Consider the following 16,123-nt stretch of genomic DNA (forward strand, 5'->3'; position numbering starts at 1 on the left):
GAAAATATCATTGTATTGAGACTGATTTCTGAGGGGTAGAACAAATATGTCTATTTGTCAGATTATGTTATTATATTATAATGAAGTATATTCAATTTTGTGCTGAATGCACCTATGAGGCGTTTTGTGATTATTGGGGGCCAAGCAGTGAAGCTCTGTAGGAACCCATTGTGCTTCTACCTTTTCTTTATCTTCTTTTTCTTCTTCTGCCAGCCCCTAGAACCACACGGTAAAAAGTTTTGAATTTTGGCACACTGATTGGGAAGTCTCCCATTACGCTTTTCACCAAGTTTCACCTCTGCGCCTCAAGCACCCTAGCGACACCAAAAGGTCAAAGTTGGGTGTGTACATGCATGTAAATTTTGAACTGTATGCCTGATTTTCAAAACTGAAAAACCACTGAATTCCTCGGATCAAGCAGAGTTCAATGCACCCAATGATGTCAATTTCAATTTCAAATTTGATTTTCCCAAAATATTGGATTTTATGTGAAAGTGTTTTTTTTTGCCACTGCTTGGACAGACTTTGTCCAATCTTCACTAACATTGGCACAGATGATCTTTAGACCAAGCCTCAAAAAAGTTATGACATGGATTTTTGATTTTCGAAAGCGTTCATCTGTCACGACCAATCACAAACTGCGGCAAAGCCACAACACAGGAAGGGAGGTCATACCGCGGGAACGCTTTTATCTATTGGAACTAAACTGGGAACATGGTCTGGCAAACCCATTTTGAGGAAGCCCAAAATCCAAAGTTGGTAATCAAAGTTGGTAATGATCTTCAGACCAAGACTCACAAAAGTTATCACATGGATTTTTGATTTGCGAAAGCATTCAACCACAACAGCATCAAAATTGGCGGCAAAGGTGCAAAACAAGAAATCTCAGCCAGTCTTTAATAAACTGGTGTGAAACTTGTTGTGAGTGCTTACAACCATACTCTTGACATAATGACATCATGTTTCCATGGAAACTCTGGCCTGCTGGACTGCTTGGCCCCCACATTGCTGCTTGCAGCTATATTATTTGTTGTTTCATGCTTAATACGAAACTCGCATACACAGGTGTCATTATCTCCTTTGAAGGTGGCACGAATTGCAATTTGTGCAGGGTTTCACTGTGTGGTTGTATTTAGGATTGATGTCTTATGGAATTTGTTGGTGCACTTTTTCATGTGCTGCTATAAATGTACAGTTCTAATATCAAATAGAATCCTAACTTATATCCTAATGCATATATTAATATACTGTGTGTAATGTATGTAGTGAATGCTTACTATGTTTGTGTGTGTTACCGTGTCACACCTTTGAAGGTTGCCTATCTGTACAGGGACAGTGTGGAGATTATTACAGGAGAGGTTGAGCTCAGTCAGGGTGAGGATCTCACACACACATTCAGGGAATACTCCCAAACGGTTGTGAGACAAGTTCAGGCTCTTCAGCTGGGAAAACCTAAACAAAGACAGAACAGCTTGATGGACCTTCAGCACATATGGGGTGACAGCACAAAAATCTGCAAAAACAAACAACATCCTCTTCTTTCTTGTTTTGTTTATTGTGATTTTTCAGATTTTTGCCTATCTCATTTAGTAAAACTAAATTGATAATATCTGTGTTATAACATAGCCTGATGTTCCTGGATGGATCTTCCAATATCTGGCAACACTTGATTAAGATGATGCACTGTCCCTATGACAAAAAAGGGTAAATTTCTCTGTGGAATATTCTATGAGACAGATGAGCACCAGGTATTAGCTTGTCTCATCTGCAAAGCTATTTGCTGAGCCTCAGGAGAATGCAGTGGACAAAGGATGTGGATAGAAAAGAACACATATGGTAAACTAACAGCTGAGGCTGAACCGCAGTTGTTGAAATCCATGGTGAACACTGTGGAAAATTAGATACTGTAGATTCATTCCCCACAGGTCCACTGTGGGAGTTTTGTGCTGTTATTTGTACTTCAGGCTTGTACCATGTTATTAAGACAGTTTAAGAAGCAGCTGGAAAGAACAGCCAGCAGCAGGCAAGAAAGGACAGTGTTCACATTGAAAAAGTATTCAAATCACCCCCAATGGAGAAATAGTATTATTAGCGGATGCCATAAATAGATTTAAATCAGCCAGTCATACACTGTTTCACTACATTTGATGAAGATGATCTAGATGATCTGAAGCACTCTACTGATGTGTGCTTGTTTTGTTAATAAATTATGTTGTCACCTCCTACGGTCTCAGCTGGCTGTTTAAAAAAAAAAAAATACATCCCATGCATCAATTCTGATGTGTGTGTGTAAACATTTGTAACACGTGTCCAAGAGACTGGACTGTGATGAATGAGGTGGTGCCGTGCTGCTGCACAGTCAGATCTTCCATATTAACTCTATGTTCCTCTTGTTCCCCCTGGTTCTGTGAGCGGTGGAGGTGGCTGCCATGAATCACAACACTGGTCAGAGTAAAGACCATCTGCTTTAATCCATGCTTCTTCTTACTAAATATACAGACAAAAAGAGGTGAGCACCAAAAACAGAGGGGTGTAAGACGCTAAAGTGTAAATCTTCTTCTTAGCAAGTAGCAGAATAGGCCCTTACATAATGTAATATATTCAGTAATACCATAGTACACACACACACACCAAGCCAACCACTAATGCTGGAGGCATACAACGGGAACTAGAGGGCTTGGAGATGATTAACACTTAGTAGCACTGCATCTATTCATAAATCCATCTTGTTTAAATAAGCTCAGTTTCCTATGCAGAACTGGACACAAAGCTAAATTCTTGTGTGGAACTCACTCTGTTTCCATCCATCTGGCATAAATGAAAGAGGATCATAAGCTGTGTGATGAGCAAGAGATGTGATGGTTACATAAAGAGCATCACAAAAATCATGTCACAGTATAACACTGAAACAGCTGAGTAGCTGGAAAGTTGGCGATTATAATTGTGGAAGACTTGTGGTGAGCGACATACTGCAGCTTTACCGTAGCACTCTTTCAGAGGTCAAGAGCGTATGTTTTTATTTTTTTATTATTGCAGGAAATGCAACAATAAAGTCAGGAGAAATTATGCTTTGACTATCAAACAATGCAGCACTGTCTTAATGAACAAATCCAATAATAACAAAAAGTTTTATGTCATTATAAGCCAACTCTAGCTAATTTTTTGATCCGTTAGTTAAGTTAAGTTAAGTTAAGTTAAGACCACTGCTGAGCTTTCCTCAGGCAAAGTTTAACTGGTTTGATTGATGACAGCACTGAGTCAGCTATAGCACCTTACTGAAAATTCAGAAAGGATTCTCTTTTGTGCTGAAATATATTTCAGCAAGGCAAATATCCTCCATCATAAGGACACGATCCTGAGTTCTCGGACTGAAGGAAAATGTCCTTTGTTCCATTCCTTTATTGAAAATTGTAAAATTCTGCAGGTTAAGAATGTGTGATTACCTGGGGAGGTTGAGCAGGCCTCCAGGGCCCTGCAGGCTCATGAAGTTGTGTCGCAGGTTGAGATGGGTGATGTCCTGGCTATAGAACAGATACTCAGGCACTGCTTCCAGACTGTAGCAAGACAGATCCACCATGCTGACTGTCTGAGACACCACCTATACACCCATACAGACACAAGCCACAGAAATTAACCACCAGAAACAGAATTTTCTAAAGTTTTTGAAATAACACTTTTCAGAAGTGGCACAACTACATAGTTGTCAGGAGAAATTTCTAAAATTAAGAACTATGCCACCTAGCTTGCTTTAGCTACCACCTTCTGCTTTATTCAACAACTAGCCATTAGTTATGTTATCAATATACACATCTGCATTTTCTCATTAAAGTAATTGCTTTGACTTGTAATTTATCCTCACATCTTTACAATATATGACCAAAATAAATTGAATTTTAATTACTTCCTTTTCAGGCCAAATCAAATCAAATTTTCAAAAAAGCCAGCATTTTCCCTTGACCCATTATATTAAGACAATGAAACTACTTTCCTTCTTGCACAAGAATACTAAGAGCCTTTGATCAACACAGTCAGGGAGCAACCTTACCAACACCACATGCCTTGTGGGGAATTCCAGCCCAAAAATGCACCAGTAGGCTCCACTACTTAAAGAGTCTTTACTTTATGTAAATTGTGACAATGGACAGTGGAAGCAATTATATTGCGTCAGATTATGCAAGCATCCAAATGCCTTGTAAAGAAATTTCTTCAGACAAATAATGCCCCAGTTTCCAGAGCAATAAAGTTTATCTTTCAGGGGAAACACACTGGTTGTGAATTAAATGGCTAACAGACTAACTCCAATATGAGCCAGTTACAGTTGCCAATTTATCAGGTACAACTATCTAAAACTAATGCAGTCTCATACAACAGCCCTGCAATAATTCCTAACATAATGAAGATTATAATGTTCAGTTTTTCTTGAAAACCCAAGCTTATGCTCATTTTGAAGGCTCTAGTTGGTCGTACTGTCGAATTGCATTGTGTTAGGCTAAGATAGTAGTAAGCCCCCAAGGAATAAACGCTGGATGTACAATGTTCGCACAAGGAGCAAAACTAACCTGCATGAGTGTCGAGAAGTGTGTGATTGCATCTCCATGTGTGATTTTGTGCTTGTTTTAGCATTGTTCAAATCTCAGTCTGCTCTCCCTCCATCATTTCAGAGATGACTGTCTGAGGACAGTCTCCTCCATTAACTACAGTGCTGCACACTGTGCAGCAACCCAGAAAATGGGACGGCCGCTCAGCAGAGCGTGACATCGCGTCACTGCTTTTAGAGATGTCAAAGACAAAACAGCACATCTCCCACAAAACAACTCATCTGCCAGCCACTTTAAAAAGCAACTCCTCTTTAAAAAAGAGTAATTAAGTGATAGGAGAGTGAGTGATGAACACAGATTGACAGAGAGGAATTAAAGCTAGAAAAGAAAATAGGACAGATTTGCTGTTTTAGATTATTTGCATAGTAATTAAACCATGTTAATGTGAAACATTTTAAAGCAATGTGATGAAGGAAGATGACAAGGACAGAGAACACACTGGAAGGGGAGAAGGTCCATCAAAAATAACAGCTGTGTTGGAAGGGAATAAAACCTCATAGCATGAATGGAGGCTCAGTGATTTTTACCAATTACTGTGGTCAACAAATACACTATACAACGATTCAGTGATTCATACATGGAACTGGATCATTTCCTGTAGAGCTGAGAAACCAGGACAGTCTCATTTTGTGTGGTTAACAAACTTGCACAACTAGCACTTTTGACCACAGCTAAACTTATCACATTTCTGACTTGTTATGTTAACAGGACAGCTGAAAATCTCGTCAGCTGGCTGCTTTTGCCATTTTTTAAGGAATATCTAGTCCAGCCAGACAGCACTGATCAATATTTCCAGTCCTGTTAGCTGTCACACTTAAAATCACATGATGCCACTGACCGTGGCTGCAACAGTTCCTCCTTCTCTGTGGAGTCTGATTTTTTAAACACTAAGGAGTGTCTTTATACCGTGTTTCTGATGGTAACTGAATAATGATTTACACTGTTATTTATTAACTACACACACAACTTTCACTGACATATAGGTGGAGCTACGCTTTCAATACGGTTTGTAAATTATAACTATGTTCTTGTATGATGGAGCAGTCATGTGTAACTTTTACCCAGTTTTTGAGATATAGCGACTTTCATCTGGAAAACACTACTTTTTCTTTGGTAATATATTAAAATGTTTATTTCCTCTTCCTCTCATTTGCAATAAGCGGCACCAATTGCTAGTGAGCCAAAAAATCAATGTACCATAATTAGTTTAAAAATGCAACTAATCTAGAGAAATATATTTCACACATTCTGAGTTACTATAAATACAAATGGTGATATTCTGCTCTATAATGTATCTCTACGCTCCCAAACTCTTATCCTGCATGCTCATTTTGAAGTCCCCAATGCACATGCTGATTCACTCTCTCTCTCTCTCTCTCTCTCTCTCTCTCTCTCACACACACACACACACACACACACACACACACACACACACACAAACACACACACACAGACTCTTACAATTTATGCAATCTAGCATAAACACTGGCCCAAATCCACCAAAAACCTTCATCAGTCATCATCCCCAGTCTCCATAGAAACCTCTCATCTAAGTCTCAGCCTAAACACAGTGCGCTAACAGGCAACTCTAACCCAGTAATCCATACCACCATGGTAGAGAGAGATCCTGGACTTAGCATGAATCTGCAACTAATTGGATTTTCTTTTTTTCTGTTGGCTTTCTCCTTCCATAGCTAATTGTATGCTGGCTCTGTCTCAGTGGAGGTTCTCATAGAGGCTGTTCAGCTCCAGGAAGGAGCTGCAGCACAATAGCCATTAATTAGGATATTAGAGACAAAGAAAGCTGAGCAGAACAGAAACAATGAACTTTTTGAAGAGCAGCTGCGAAAACCTGGCAAGATTTTCTGATAGATGCACAGTATATAAAACACATACAAAAATGTGTTTGGGTCATTTAGCATCATCTAATCTACAGTGATTTATATAACAAAAACTCTACTGCTGAGGGCATTTGTAAAAAATTCGGTAGTGTCCTCTAAGCGAAGTAAAAAAGATAAACTATGTGAATATGGGTATGCTGTTCAATCAATGCCAGACACTGCTGAGAGTCTGCCTCTGTGGAGCCAATCAGACACAGTCAGACGGGCGGTTTCTGATTGGACGACTCAAAAAGCAAAAGGCAACTGTAGTCCCAACATCTAATCTCTTATTTAAGTACAAGCCCAGTGGGAGTAACCGGAAACAAACAAACAGTTGCTGAGAGAAAACATAGGAGACACATATTGTGTACTACACACACAGTAACACTCACTCTTTGTCTCTTGCTTACTTTTGATGCCTGCCGATGCCATCGCTGGTAGTCTGCAAGTGTGTCAAAGTTGACAAAGTATGTCTGGGCCTGTGATCCGGCAGAGCTGAACATCAGACAGTGTTGCCTCCGCTTCACCTCCTCCACCTCAATAAAAAGACAATATACAGAAATGATAAGGAGGAACCCTGCAAAAGTCAACACAAATGGAAAATGAAGATTATCATAAATCAATATTACAGTGACGGTAAAAGGAGTAAAAAATTGTAAAACAATAAATACATTTTTAGTTCTTATACCGCAGATATACATCAGTCTATGCTGTTTCAGTGTTCATTTTGTGATGACATATGATGTTGCAATTTACATTTCTGCTATACCAACTTTAGTGATTGAGTTCCTATATTTGCTAAAAGACCCCATAGAGAACATATCCACAACTGTTCACTTTGTATTATTCACCAACACCTGTAAATAGACTTTAATGTGTGAAATTGGAGCCTCTAAGGGGAAATTTTGATAATACAAAGCAAAAGAAAATAAGGGGAAAGGGGGCATCCCTGTCTGAACACCATCTACGGGAGTTGCAGTTATATAGTATTACCTACTAGACTATCAAGTTCATTGTTGTTTGGGCTTTTAGAGATATACTGAAAGTAATTTAGAGTGAACTTTTTTCACTTAAGACTACAGCTTTGCCAAGTTTTGAGATCCAAGGTTTTAAACTATATTCTGTCAAAGACTGGAGATTACAGGTTTTCATTATAATAAAAAGGTTACTTTATTAGTTTGTGATTAAAGGCAAAACCGCTGTATTTTCTCAAGTTGGAAAGACAACCTGTATGTACTCTGTCGCCTAAACAGCCTAAAAGATTGAGATGCATTACTTTAGATGACACAATTCTGCATATGCAGTGTGCATCATCTTTTAACTCTATCCAGCTGTTCAACACAGCTGTGTTGTTGTAGAGTATCTATACTCAGCCTGGAGCATAGGCTCTGCCCAGGGGAAAGTGAAAGGGTAACACTGTTTGAGTTCAACTGACCACCAAACACTGAACTCTCACCTTTCCCCCCACCAGGGGTAAGATGTGCATCTTCCCAGTCAGGCTGTCTTTCACAGAGGCCACGATTAGACAGGTGCCACAGAGAATGACCTGCCGTTCTGCCCACTTGTGCAGCTGCGTCTTGCCCTTCCTGACGCTGAATACGCCTTTTAGCAAAGTGCGCTCTTGCTGGTCTGCATTCACTGGATGTTCTGGAAGAAAAACCCACACACAGAGGTTAGTGTAGATCCACAGACATCGATCTAATGCATGAGGACCCCCACCCCTCCTGTGAGAATCAAATTCAGCTAATGAATAGCAAATGTTCTGCATTTAAACACAAGATGGAGGTTTCCAGAAAATGAAGTCATATAGATACTCACAGGTCACTATGATATCACCCATAGAGTAGTCAACTTCTCAGCATAGTAATTCCAGGAACTGGTCTTACATCAGCCCTAAGGATGGACACTGCCCTATTATCGCATATACTGTACATCTGGATAGATCTCACTGAACAATAACAAGTTTAACCTTACAGTAAGCGAAAGGAAAGGTGTATCCATTAAACTCCATTATTAAAAATCTATTGAATTAAACCTATATCAGAGTGCTGCTGTTCAACACATTTGGGTCAATTTGTTGCATAAAGCTTCAGGCTCAGGTTGAAGTCAGGTTTGATTACTTTAAATTTAATTTACTGAGAATCTTTTCTCTTTCTCTGTATAACCGTGCCGACCATCTGCATCCAACTCATGTCATACATTGCAAGAAGGTACACAAAGAGTAAAAGAGACAAGTTGTGTAGTCAATGTGTTATTTTAGCCTGGTGAGCTAATGGTCAGTAATGAATGATATAAACAAAGAATAGCTTAGTGTTTTGGGTTGGGTTCAGGTCTTATTCGGCAGTACCAGTCAGGTTCAGTCAGGTTGAGTCTGTAATACATGGCTGTGGGCCGCGTTTAGGTGTCAGTTGTCTGAGCCATAACGTCTCAAAGGATTATTGCAATTAAGGATCCAAGCTCTTTTCTTCGTAATACACACAAAAAAAAAAACCCTCCCTCACAGGTCTTAATAGATGAGACTTGGATTTGAGAAATCAACATGCCAGTCAACACATCAAAGCTGAGGTGAACAGCAGGCAAACTGCCAAGGTGTCCTGTGAATGCTGTAGGAAAATATGTCCGTCTCTTTCCTTCACATGCTTTCTCTGTGTCTACCCCAGTGCTGTCCTAACCTGGAAGAAGTATTAGCCATATTGATGAATGAGTCAGGGTTTTGTCACATCAGACTTCACTCTTTTCAATTCAATTACGCCAACTTGCACAGCAGGGAGCCTTAGCTGACCCCTGCTGAAGAACACACCAGACAGCAGTGCTGCTGTCTCTGCCAGGCTTCAAGTACACTCAGGTTAATGGCAGGTCAAATAAGCACAGAGGAGACACGGCCTCAGCCTCTTGTCCGCTGTTGTTAACTTTTTCTCAAACCAACTTATGCTTCCTCCCACTCACTGGCAATCTGCTCTCTCTCTCTCTCTCTCTCTCTCTTTCTGTCTGACTTGCTCTTTCTCTCCACCTTCCCCTTCACTTCACAAGGGCATCCAAATGAAATAAAAGCCTCCTCATGTTTTTCTTCGCCAGGGAAACTGATAATGAACAAGCCAAGTGCTTCTGACAACAAACTGGCTGGCTGGCTGGCAGATCTTTAGCAGTGGCTGATCCTTGGGTGTCGCCTCACTCTGAGAGAAAACTAGATACACAAACCCTCACAGGATCAGTGCTGGGTCGAGTGATCCAAAAAAGGGGAAACACCTGGACTGTAGGTCGGTGCTTTTTCGGTATCAATCAAAATAGCTTGCATCAAATGCTTGCTCATACCCGTATTTAATCAAACAGATATGGTTGCTCTTGTTATTTAACATTTGAGAAGGCAAAAGATTTTTGTGGAATAACATGTTTATATTCCTCCAAGTAAGCTATCAAAATCATTTTGGTATTGATACCGAAACACAGGTATTGTATTGGCACTAGTACAAATATATTTCAAACGACACCATGTCCTAGTGGAGATTAAGAAAGATAATATATTTCTGTCATTGCCATTTCCTGTGCATCACTGTCAGAATATGAGGAATTACTATCATTATGAGGATCATTATATCTGCACAGAAATCCCTGCTCCAGAATACAGCTGACAGCTGAAAGAGTAAGTTAGAATAAACCTATAACCTAAACCAATATAATAAATTCAATAAAACAAGTAATTAAGCAAAACATTCGCCCACTGCAGTGTGCACATCAACAAACTCATCTTCGTGCACCCACTCGCTACAAACCGACACAGGTTGTAAGGATGCTCACTGGCACAGTGCATCACCAGAAACAAGTGCACTCCACACCTAGCTTTGTTATGCTGTCAAGGGTCTACGTTCTTGAGAATACTACCTGTAGGAAGCTAACACACAGTCTGGTCTGGTCTACTTTATCAATATTTTGAACATCCATACTGCAAGCAGGTATGATTAGACAACCCTAAAACAAGCAAGAAGTGGTTTGGTTAAAGATTCAGTAACCTTCCATTTCATCACAGGTAATATCTCATTCTACAAACTACATTTTTGTTTTTCTAAAGCTTCTCTGGATTTAGATGACATTGTTCATCTAACAAGAACAGATATGACAGATAAATATCAACAAGCCTGTCAACAAGTCTGTCTGAGGACTGAAGGGCGATGGGCAGCTGTCATAGTAAACAGACGTAGTGGAACTAGCAGTGTAAGCACTTCACAACCCAGTGAAGCATTGGCATAAAGGCAGGCACAAGCTCAAGTGATCTGGCACTGGTTTGCTGGTTTCTATTAATTTCTTTAAAAGGAGTGGTAGTGTACACATGGAATTTAAACTCCACACTTTAAGACAGACAACTTTTCTTTTTTTTGGTGTGATTGTACAGACATTGACACATACTAAGAACCACCCCTGCTGGCAGCAGCAGACTGTGGTTTTAGTGTAACTGAGTAATTTCTAGGTTAATATTGCAATCTTAAGTGTTCTGAGTGTGAGAAAACAACAATATGCATGCCCAAAGACTTGAAAACGAAAGCAATGTCAATGGGGGCTGACTGCCTGTTGCCACACTGCTTTGTTTGTTCATAATGAGGTGACAGAAGTTAGTATTTCTTTTAAATAAGAGAGCAACTGTTGTCACCATGAATGAAGTGCATTACTGTCTAAAGCAAAAAATTTAAGGTCTGCCTTTTAATGGAAACACTTCGGGATTGAACGTCTCGATACCCACCTTCTGTGGGATATAGTTATGAAGCAAACTGATGGTAAAAATAATCGCAGATTCAAGGTAGGGGTTCTCCAGGAAAAATTTGCTAACTGCTAACTTGACAAAGAAGGTGTTTTTTTCTTCGTGAGGGTGTTATTCAGAGGGAATGGAACCTGGTCAAGAACTGTCATCTACAAAAAATGCAATTAAACTGGGCTGGCTCAACAGAGCAATGGACAGCACATACAAACAGGGAACTGAGCAGCATAATGGCAAGTTAAGGAGAACAGGTATGTGCTCAGTCAGATTACCACATTAATTAAACTGTAGAAAATGTGAAAAAGCACATTATGTCTTGTAAAATTGTGTAATTTTCAATTTTCAAAACTCATCCAAAGTTTTTCTACTTTTTTTTTTTTTTGCGCTTCCATATCAATACAACCATCCGTCTGAAAATCTTTGGCCTATTTATGAAAACAAGTCCCAGCCATAAAGAGACAGCTTCTAAAACAAACATGCACGCTATTCCTCAAGGTCTGTGGGGCTGTTGCTAGGGAAACAGGTTGCTCACAAAATCAAAGTCCAATGTGAGTTGGTAAACCTCTATACTGTCTCTACCAACCTGTGGCTGCTCTGAGGCAAACCAGCCAAATCAGTCCCATCAGTCCCATCCCACATGATGACGAATAATGTTGACCATTTCTTGTGGCTCCAGAGGGGTTTAGTGACATGGCCATAAGTGTTGTGTAACACTGTTTTCTGTTGATGTTTTTGACCGAGCAATGGGAGGCCCATGGAGCTAGGCCACAGAGAGGCTGTGCAGCTTCCAATGAACTAATCAGCAACCTGAGTCCAACATCCTCCTTGGAGAAGCTGCCAAACCACTGGGACAGTGTGACAAGTGACAGATCAGAGAGTCGACTGTACAACTTCTTCTCTCTCCTCTGTTCATCCCAAGTGTGTGGCTTTCAGTCGCCTGCAAACTCAGCGACATCTCACTTCACATGGCATGGCTTATCACTGAAGAATTAAAATGGACAAAGACACAGATGAAACAACGGATAGGAGGGAAGAGAGGTTACAGAGAGAAGGAATAAAGAAACATAAAGGGATATAAAAGATGCTGATAAGACATGATCTGATTGGGTGATGAAAAAAAGAGAGGAAGTGATTCAGGAACTTGAAGAGGGTGGAGGGCTAGAAAGAAATTAGTAAAAAATCATTTCAGGTGAATGAAACTGCTTGTCTTCATATATATAAGTATATATTACTATAACTATGAACTGATACATTAATAATATGGTGTATTGAATATTACAAATACAGCAGCTAATCTTAGTCAATTATTCAATGTAAATTGAAAGAACATTGCACTCTGCAACTAATTTGAAGATGAAGTATTGAGAATGAAAATAATGGTCTCCAAAAATATCTATAAACTGAGTATCTTTGGCTTTTTGACCTTTGGACAGACAAAACAAGACATCCGACATCATTACCTTGAGCTCTAAGAAATTGATGTTGATGTTTTATTGACTGAGACAATGAATCAAGAAAATAAACTGCACATTAATCAATTATGAGAATGATATAATGATGGTTATATAATGTAATTGTTAGTTGCAGTCTCATTCTGAGAATCTAAATAAGAAATTTAATCTAGAATTCAGAACAACTGTTGATTAACTGTATGACAGCATACAAAATGTATGTTAGCAATTTCACCATCACTTTTCAAAGAATGTCTGTGCACTCAGCCAGTATCAAGAAAGAGTTAGCACCACTCAAACAAAGTAAAAGAACAAAAGAATGCAGAAAGCTTCCTTTAAAATGATTCATCAATGTAGGAAGGATAAGGAAAATTACATTTACCCCAAAACAGATAAAATGACTGTTCTTTGTATATTATGGTCAAAAGACTGGAGGGCATTTACACATTATTTAATCTGATTTTAATCACATATGGGATGATTTCAAGGCAACTGTAGAGCACTCATTTGGACAGACTATTCCCTGTATCCCAGAGCTTTTTTGTCCTGCTCAAGATTGCATAGATTGCGTTAGCATGCAGTAGGGGGTCAGTGGAGGCGGAAACACAGTCTGATTTGACTCAGAACAGCAAGCTCTTTTTGGCAACAAATTCAAATTCAACCCACCACCCAGATGCCTCCTCTTGGTGATATGTGTTTACCTCTATTTAAACTTTAAACTTTGTGCAAGTAATTCAAGTCTGATATGAAATACAGCAAGCCTGCACTGTGCAGAGCACAGATGGAAAACATACAACTGAATACTGCTTTTGAATACAGATGACATTAAAACAGACCATTAAAATGGTGGATATTTTTCAGCAGCAGTAAGCCATCTGACTTGAAAACTGACCATGAGTCTAGAGAGAGTCTGCAGGTTTTAAATGGCAAAGAGGAAATCCTCAGGAAAAATAGAACTCCATCACAGAAACAGCATTTTATAAGGAGCTGGCAGGAAACCAGGGAGAGCCCACTCTCTGCAGAGCTCTGTTGCTCGGGGCAATTCTGTGGGAACCCAGATCTGAATAGAATTTCATTTTTCTCTTAAATCTCAGTCTGACTGCTTCTCCACTTTTTGTCCCTATGAACCAATTCTTTCTCCCTTTCAACCATAAAATGAAGAGGCAAACTAGTACTTGGTGTGCACTGTGATGTTAGTCTTTCTGTTCCTCCAGGACATGATTATTATGATAAACCACTGGGCCTCAGAGTTTCAGACATTAGTTCACCGCCCATGTGATCAAAACTCAGGACATCCAAACTCCTCCATTTAGATTTAATTTCACTGGCAAATCAGCACCAGCCAAATCAATAACTTATCAGGTGGGTTCACACTGCTGGTAGATGACTTATTTCCTTCTGCTCTGACACTGACAGTGGCCCTGACATGAACTATGCACAGCGACTTCAGGTCTCTAAGCTCAGAGACAGAGATGTAAGACAGAGATCACACAGGCTGAGATGGAACAGCGCCCAGTGGACAAGCGCCAGAGCTTACGGCAGGCGTTGTCTGTGCTGCAGCTGAATGGGCCGACACAGAGAACCACTGGCCATCAGGTCTCTGCAGTTGTTTTCTCTAGGAGCATTTTCTATTAAGTCAGCATTTAGAAATGTTTACTCCCTTGTCCGTGTTTGTTTTCATCTCATCTGTGCACCACAGCAGGAGGGTGTGTGTGTGGGAAGCAGGGTGGAGAAGGTTCAGGATGAGTTTCCTGAACAAATAAGGGGATGTGAAGTTTAATAAATTACCTGCTGCATTGCACTTTGAAAAACTTAATTGGCTTGAGAGAAAATAAGGCCAAAAACAAAACATTGGGATAAATGGGTATGCAGAGAAAATGCACACACATGCAAATAAGCAAATGAGCACACAAACATATAAAATAAAAGCAAGTCCTTCTCTTTGCATGTAGACCACTGACTTATTATAACAAACCAATGTCTGCTTATATCCCAGTGCCTCTGATTGTTTGCCTATATGAGCCAAGAGGTTTGATGAAAGAGCAAATTTTCTCTTCAGACAGATCCATTTGAATGTTTTTTAGAGGCCTGAAGAGGTAAACCTAACTATTATTTCACAAGAAAAAATATTGGTAGACAGACTTAATATAGCAGAAATGTTTTTTTCTTCTTCTTTGTAATATTGTTAGAGGTTCAGTTCACACTGTTTGCAAAAACATAAATAAAAAAAAAACAATATTTCCCACTTTCTTTCAGGGAATATTTCCTTGGCTGAAAGATATTATAAACACTGTTTCTGTGGAAAGACGTGCTGCCACCACTGATTTTTAAAACAAAAACAAAAGACCCAGAGACAGTTATCCAAAACTTTGTATATAAAACCAAAGGTATCTGCACAACTAGATACCTTTTAATCAACTTGCAATCCCACAGGTTATCTAATAACTACCACTACAGTCCTTACTAATGGGCCACAGTTTTCCTCATCTGCTTAGTCAGATTATTAGCCCTGACAACAGCTGTTAGACAAGCAAGCACCTGAGAGAGGGATCTCAGAATAAGGCTGCTGTTGTGTGTTTCAACAAAACAGCCCACCTACAACACCACTGTGGGTGGGAATGAAAAAGCAGGGTTTTCTTGTGCTAGCCAAAACATGAGGATGACTGGTGAAGCTGTATGACTGGAAGGAAAGTGGGTGAACATACTGAGATGATTCAACACAACCACAACAACCTGCAAACTATACTACCAGGTACTTCTTTCCCAGTTCAATGGGAATCAATTGGCCAAATCAAGTTGTCTTCTTGGCCTTAGCTGGGTATTAAGAGTTCCTGAGTACCAGTCATGCCTGGTCCCTGGTCCTCTTTTCCCATGAGTTAACAAAAGAAGGCAGGAAGTCTCCAAGGGGCCTGGCTAGACTCCGGCCAATGTGGCCTGACTACTGATAGTAGCCAAGATCCGATCAGTTCTTATGTTGGCAAGAGGCAAACAACAGTTTCAGTGGGCACATAAAGACTAGGAGTAAGACTGGGGCCACAGTGAACTTGAGATCTGACAGCTTAACAAACAAACATCCGTTGTTTTACTAAACACATATAAAGACAAAGTTGTATGTCATTCTAAAGAGGCTAGCTGTAGTCAGAAAAAACAAAACACAATAGAAAAGCTACGTATAACCCTAATGTTGTTCTGATGAGCGATGATTATCAAGACTGTGTAGTGTTCACTTGTCTACAAAACATAAAGCAGGACACTATGGTATCATATATCACACAGAAGTCTAGGATTCAAATTTTATGTTTCCCAACTGAGCATCAAAAATGGCAGAGCCCTCACAATTATGTCAGTCAAGTAATATTTTTACAACTGGGAAAATCTGAGTGTGATCTTGTTGTTTCACATGGCTAAAAAAACAAATTAAATCTGTTTTAAAGTCTCCTCGTGTGT

At 39.7% G+C, this 16,123-nt stretch overlaps 1 protein-coding gene across 1 annotated transcript in view; it reads right to left on the bottom strand.

Annotated features, from left to right (window-relative positions):
* phlpp2 (PH domain and leucine rich repeat protein phosphatase 2) overlaps positions 1-16,123 on the bottom strand; it is a 39,642-nt gene that overhangs the window by 14,853 nt on the left and 8,666 nt on the right. The window contains exons 4-7 of the mRNA XM_022743956.1: positions 7,935-8,125; positions 6,889-7,014; positions 3,444-3,598; positions 1,306-1,452 (exon numbers count right to left, since the gene is read on the bottom strand). Coding sequence (XP_022599677.1) covers positions 1,306-1,452; positions 3,444-3,598; positions 6,889-7,014; positions 7,935-8,125 — 619 coding nt within the window. The remainder of the gene's footprint in view (positions 1-1,305; positions 1,453-3,443; positions 3,599-6,888; positions 7,015-7,934; positions 8,126-16,123) is intronic.

The sequence above is a fragment of the Seriola dumerili genome, unplaced genomic scaffold, assembly GCF_002260705.1.
Source record: "Seriola dumerili isolate Sdu_G_001 unplaced genomic scaffold, Sdu_1.0 BDQW01000003.1, whole genome shotgun sequence".
NCBI classification, from domain to species: domain Eukaryota; kingdom Metazoa; phylum Chordata; class Actinopteri; order Carangiformes; family Carangidae; genus Seriola; species Seriola dumerili.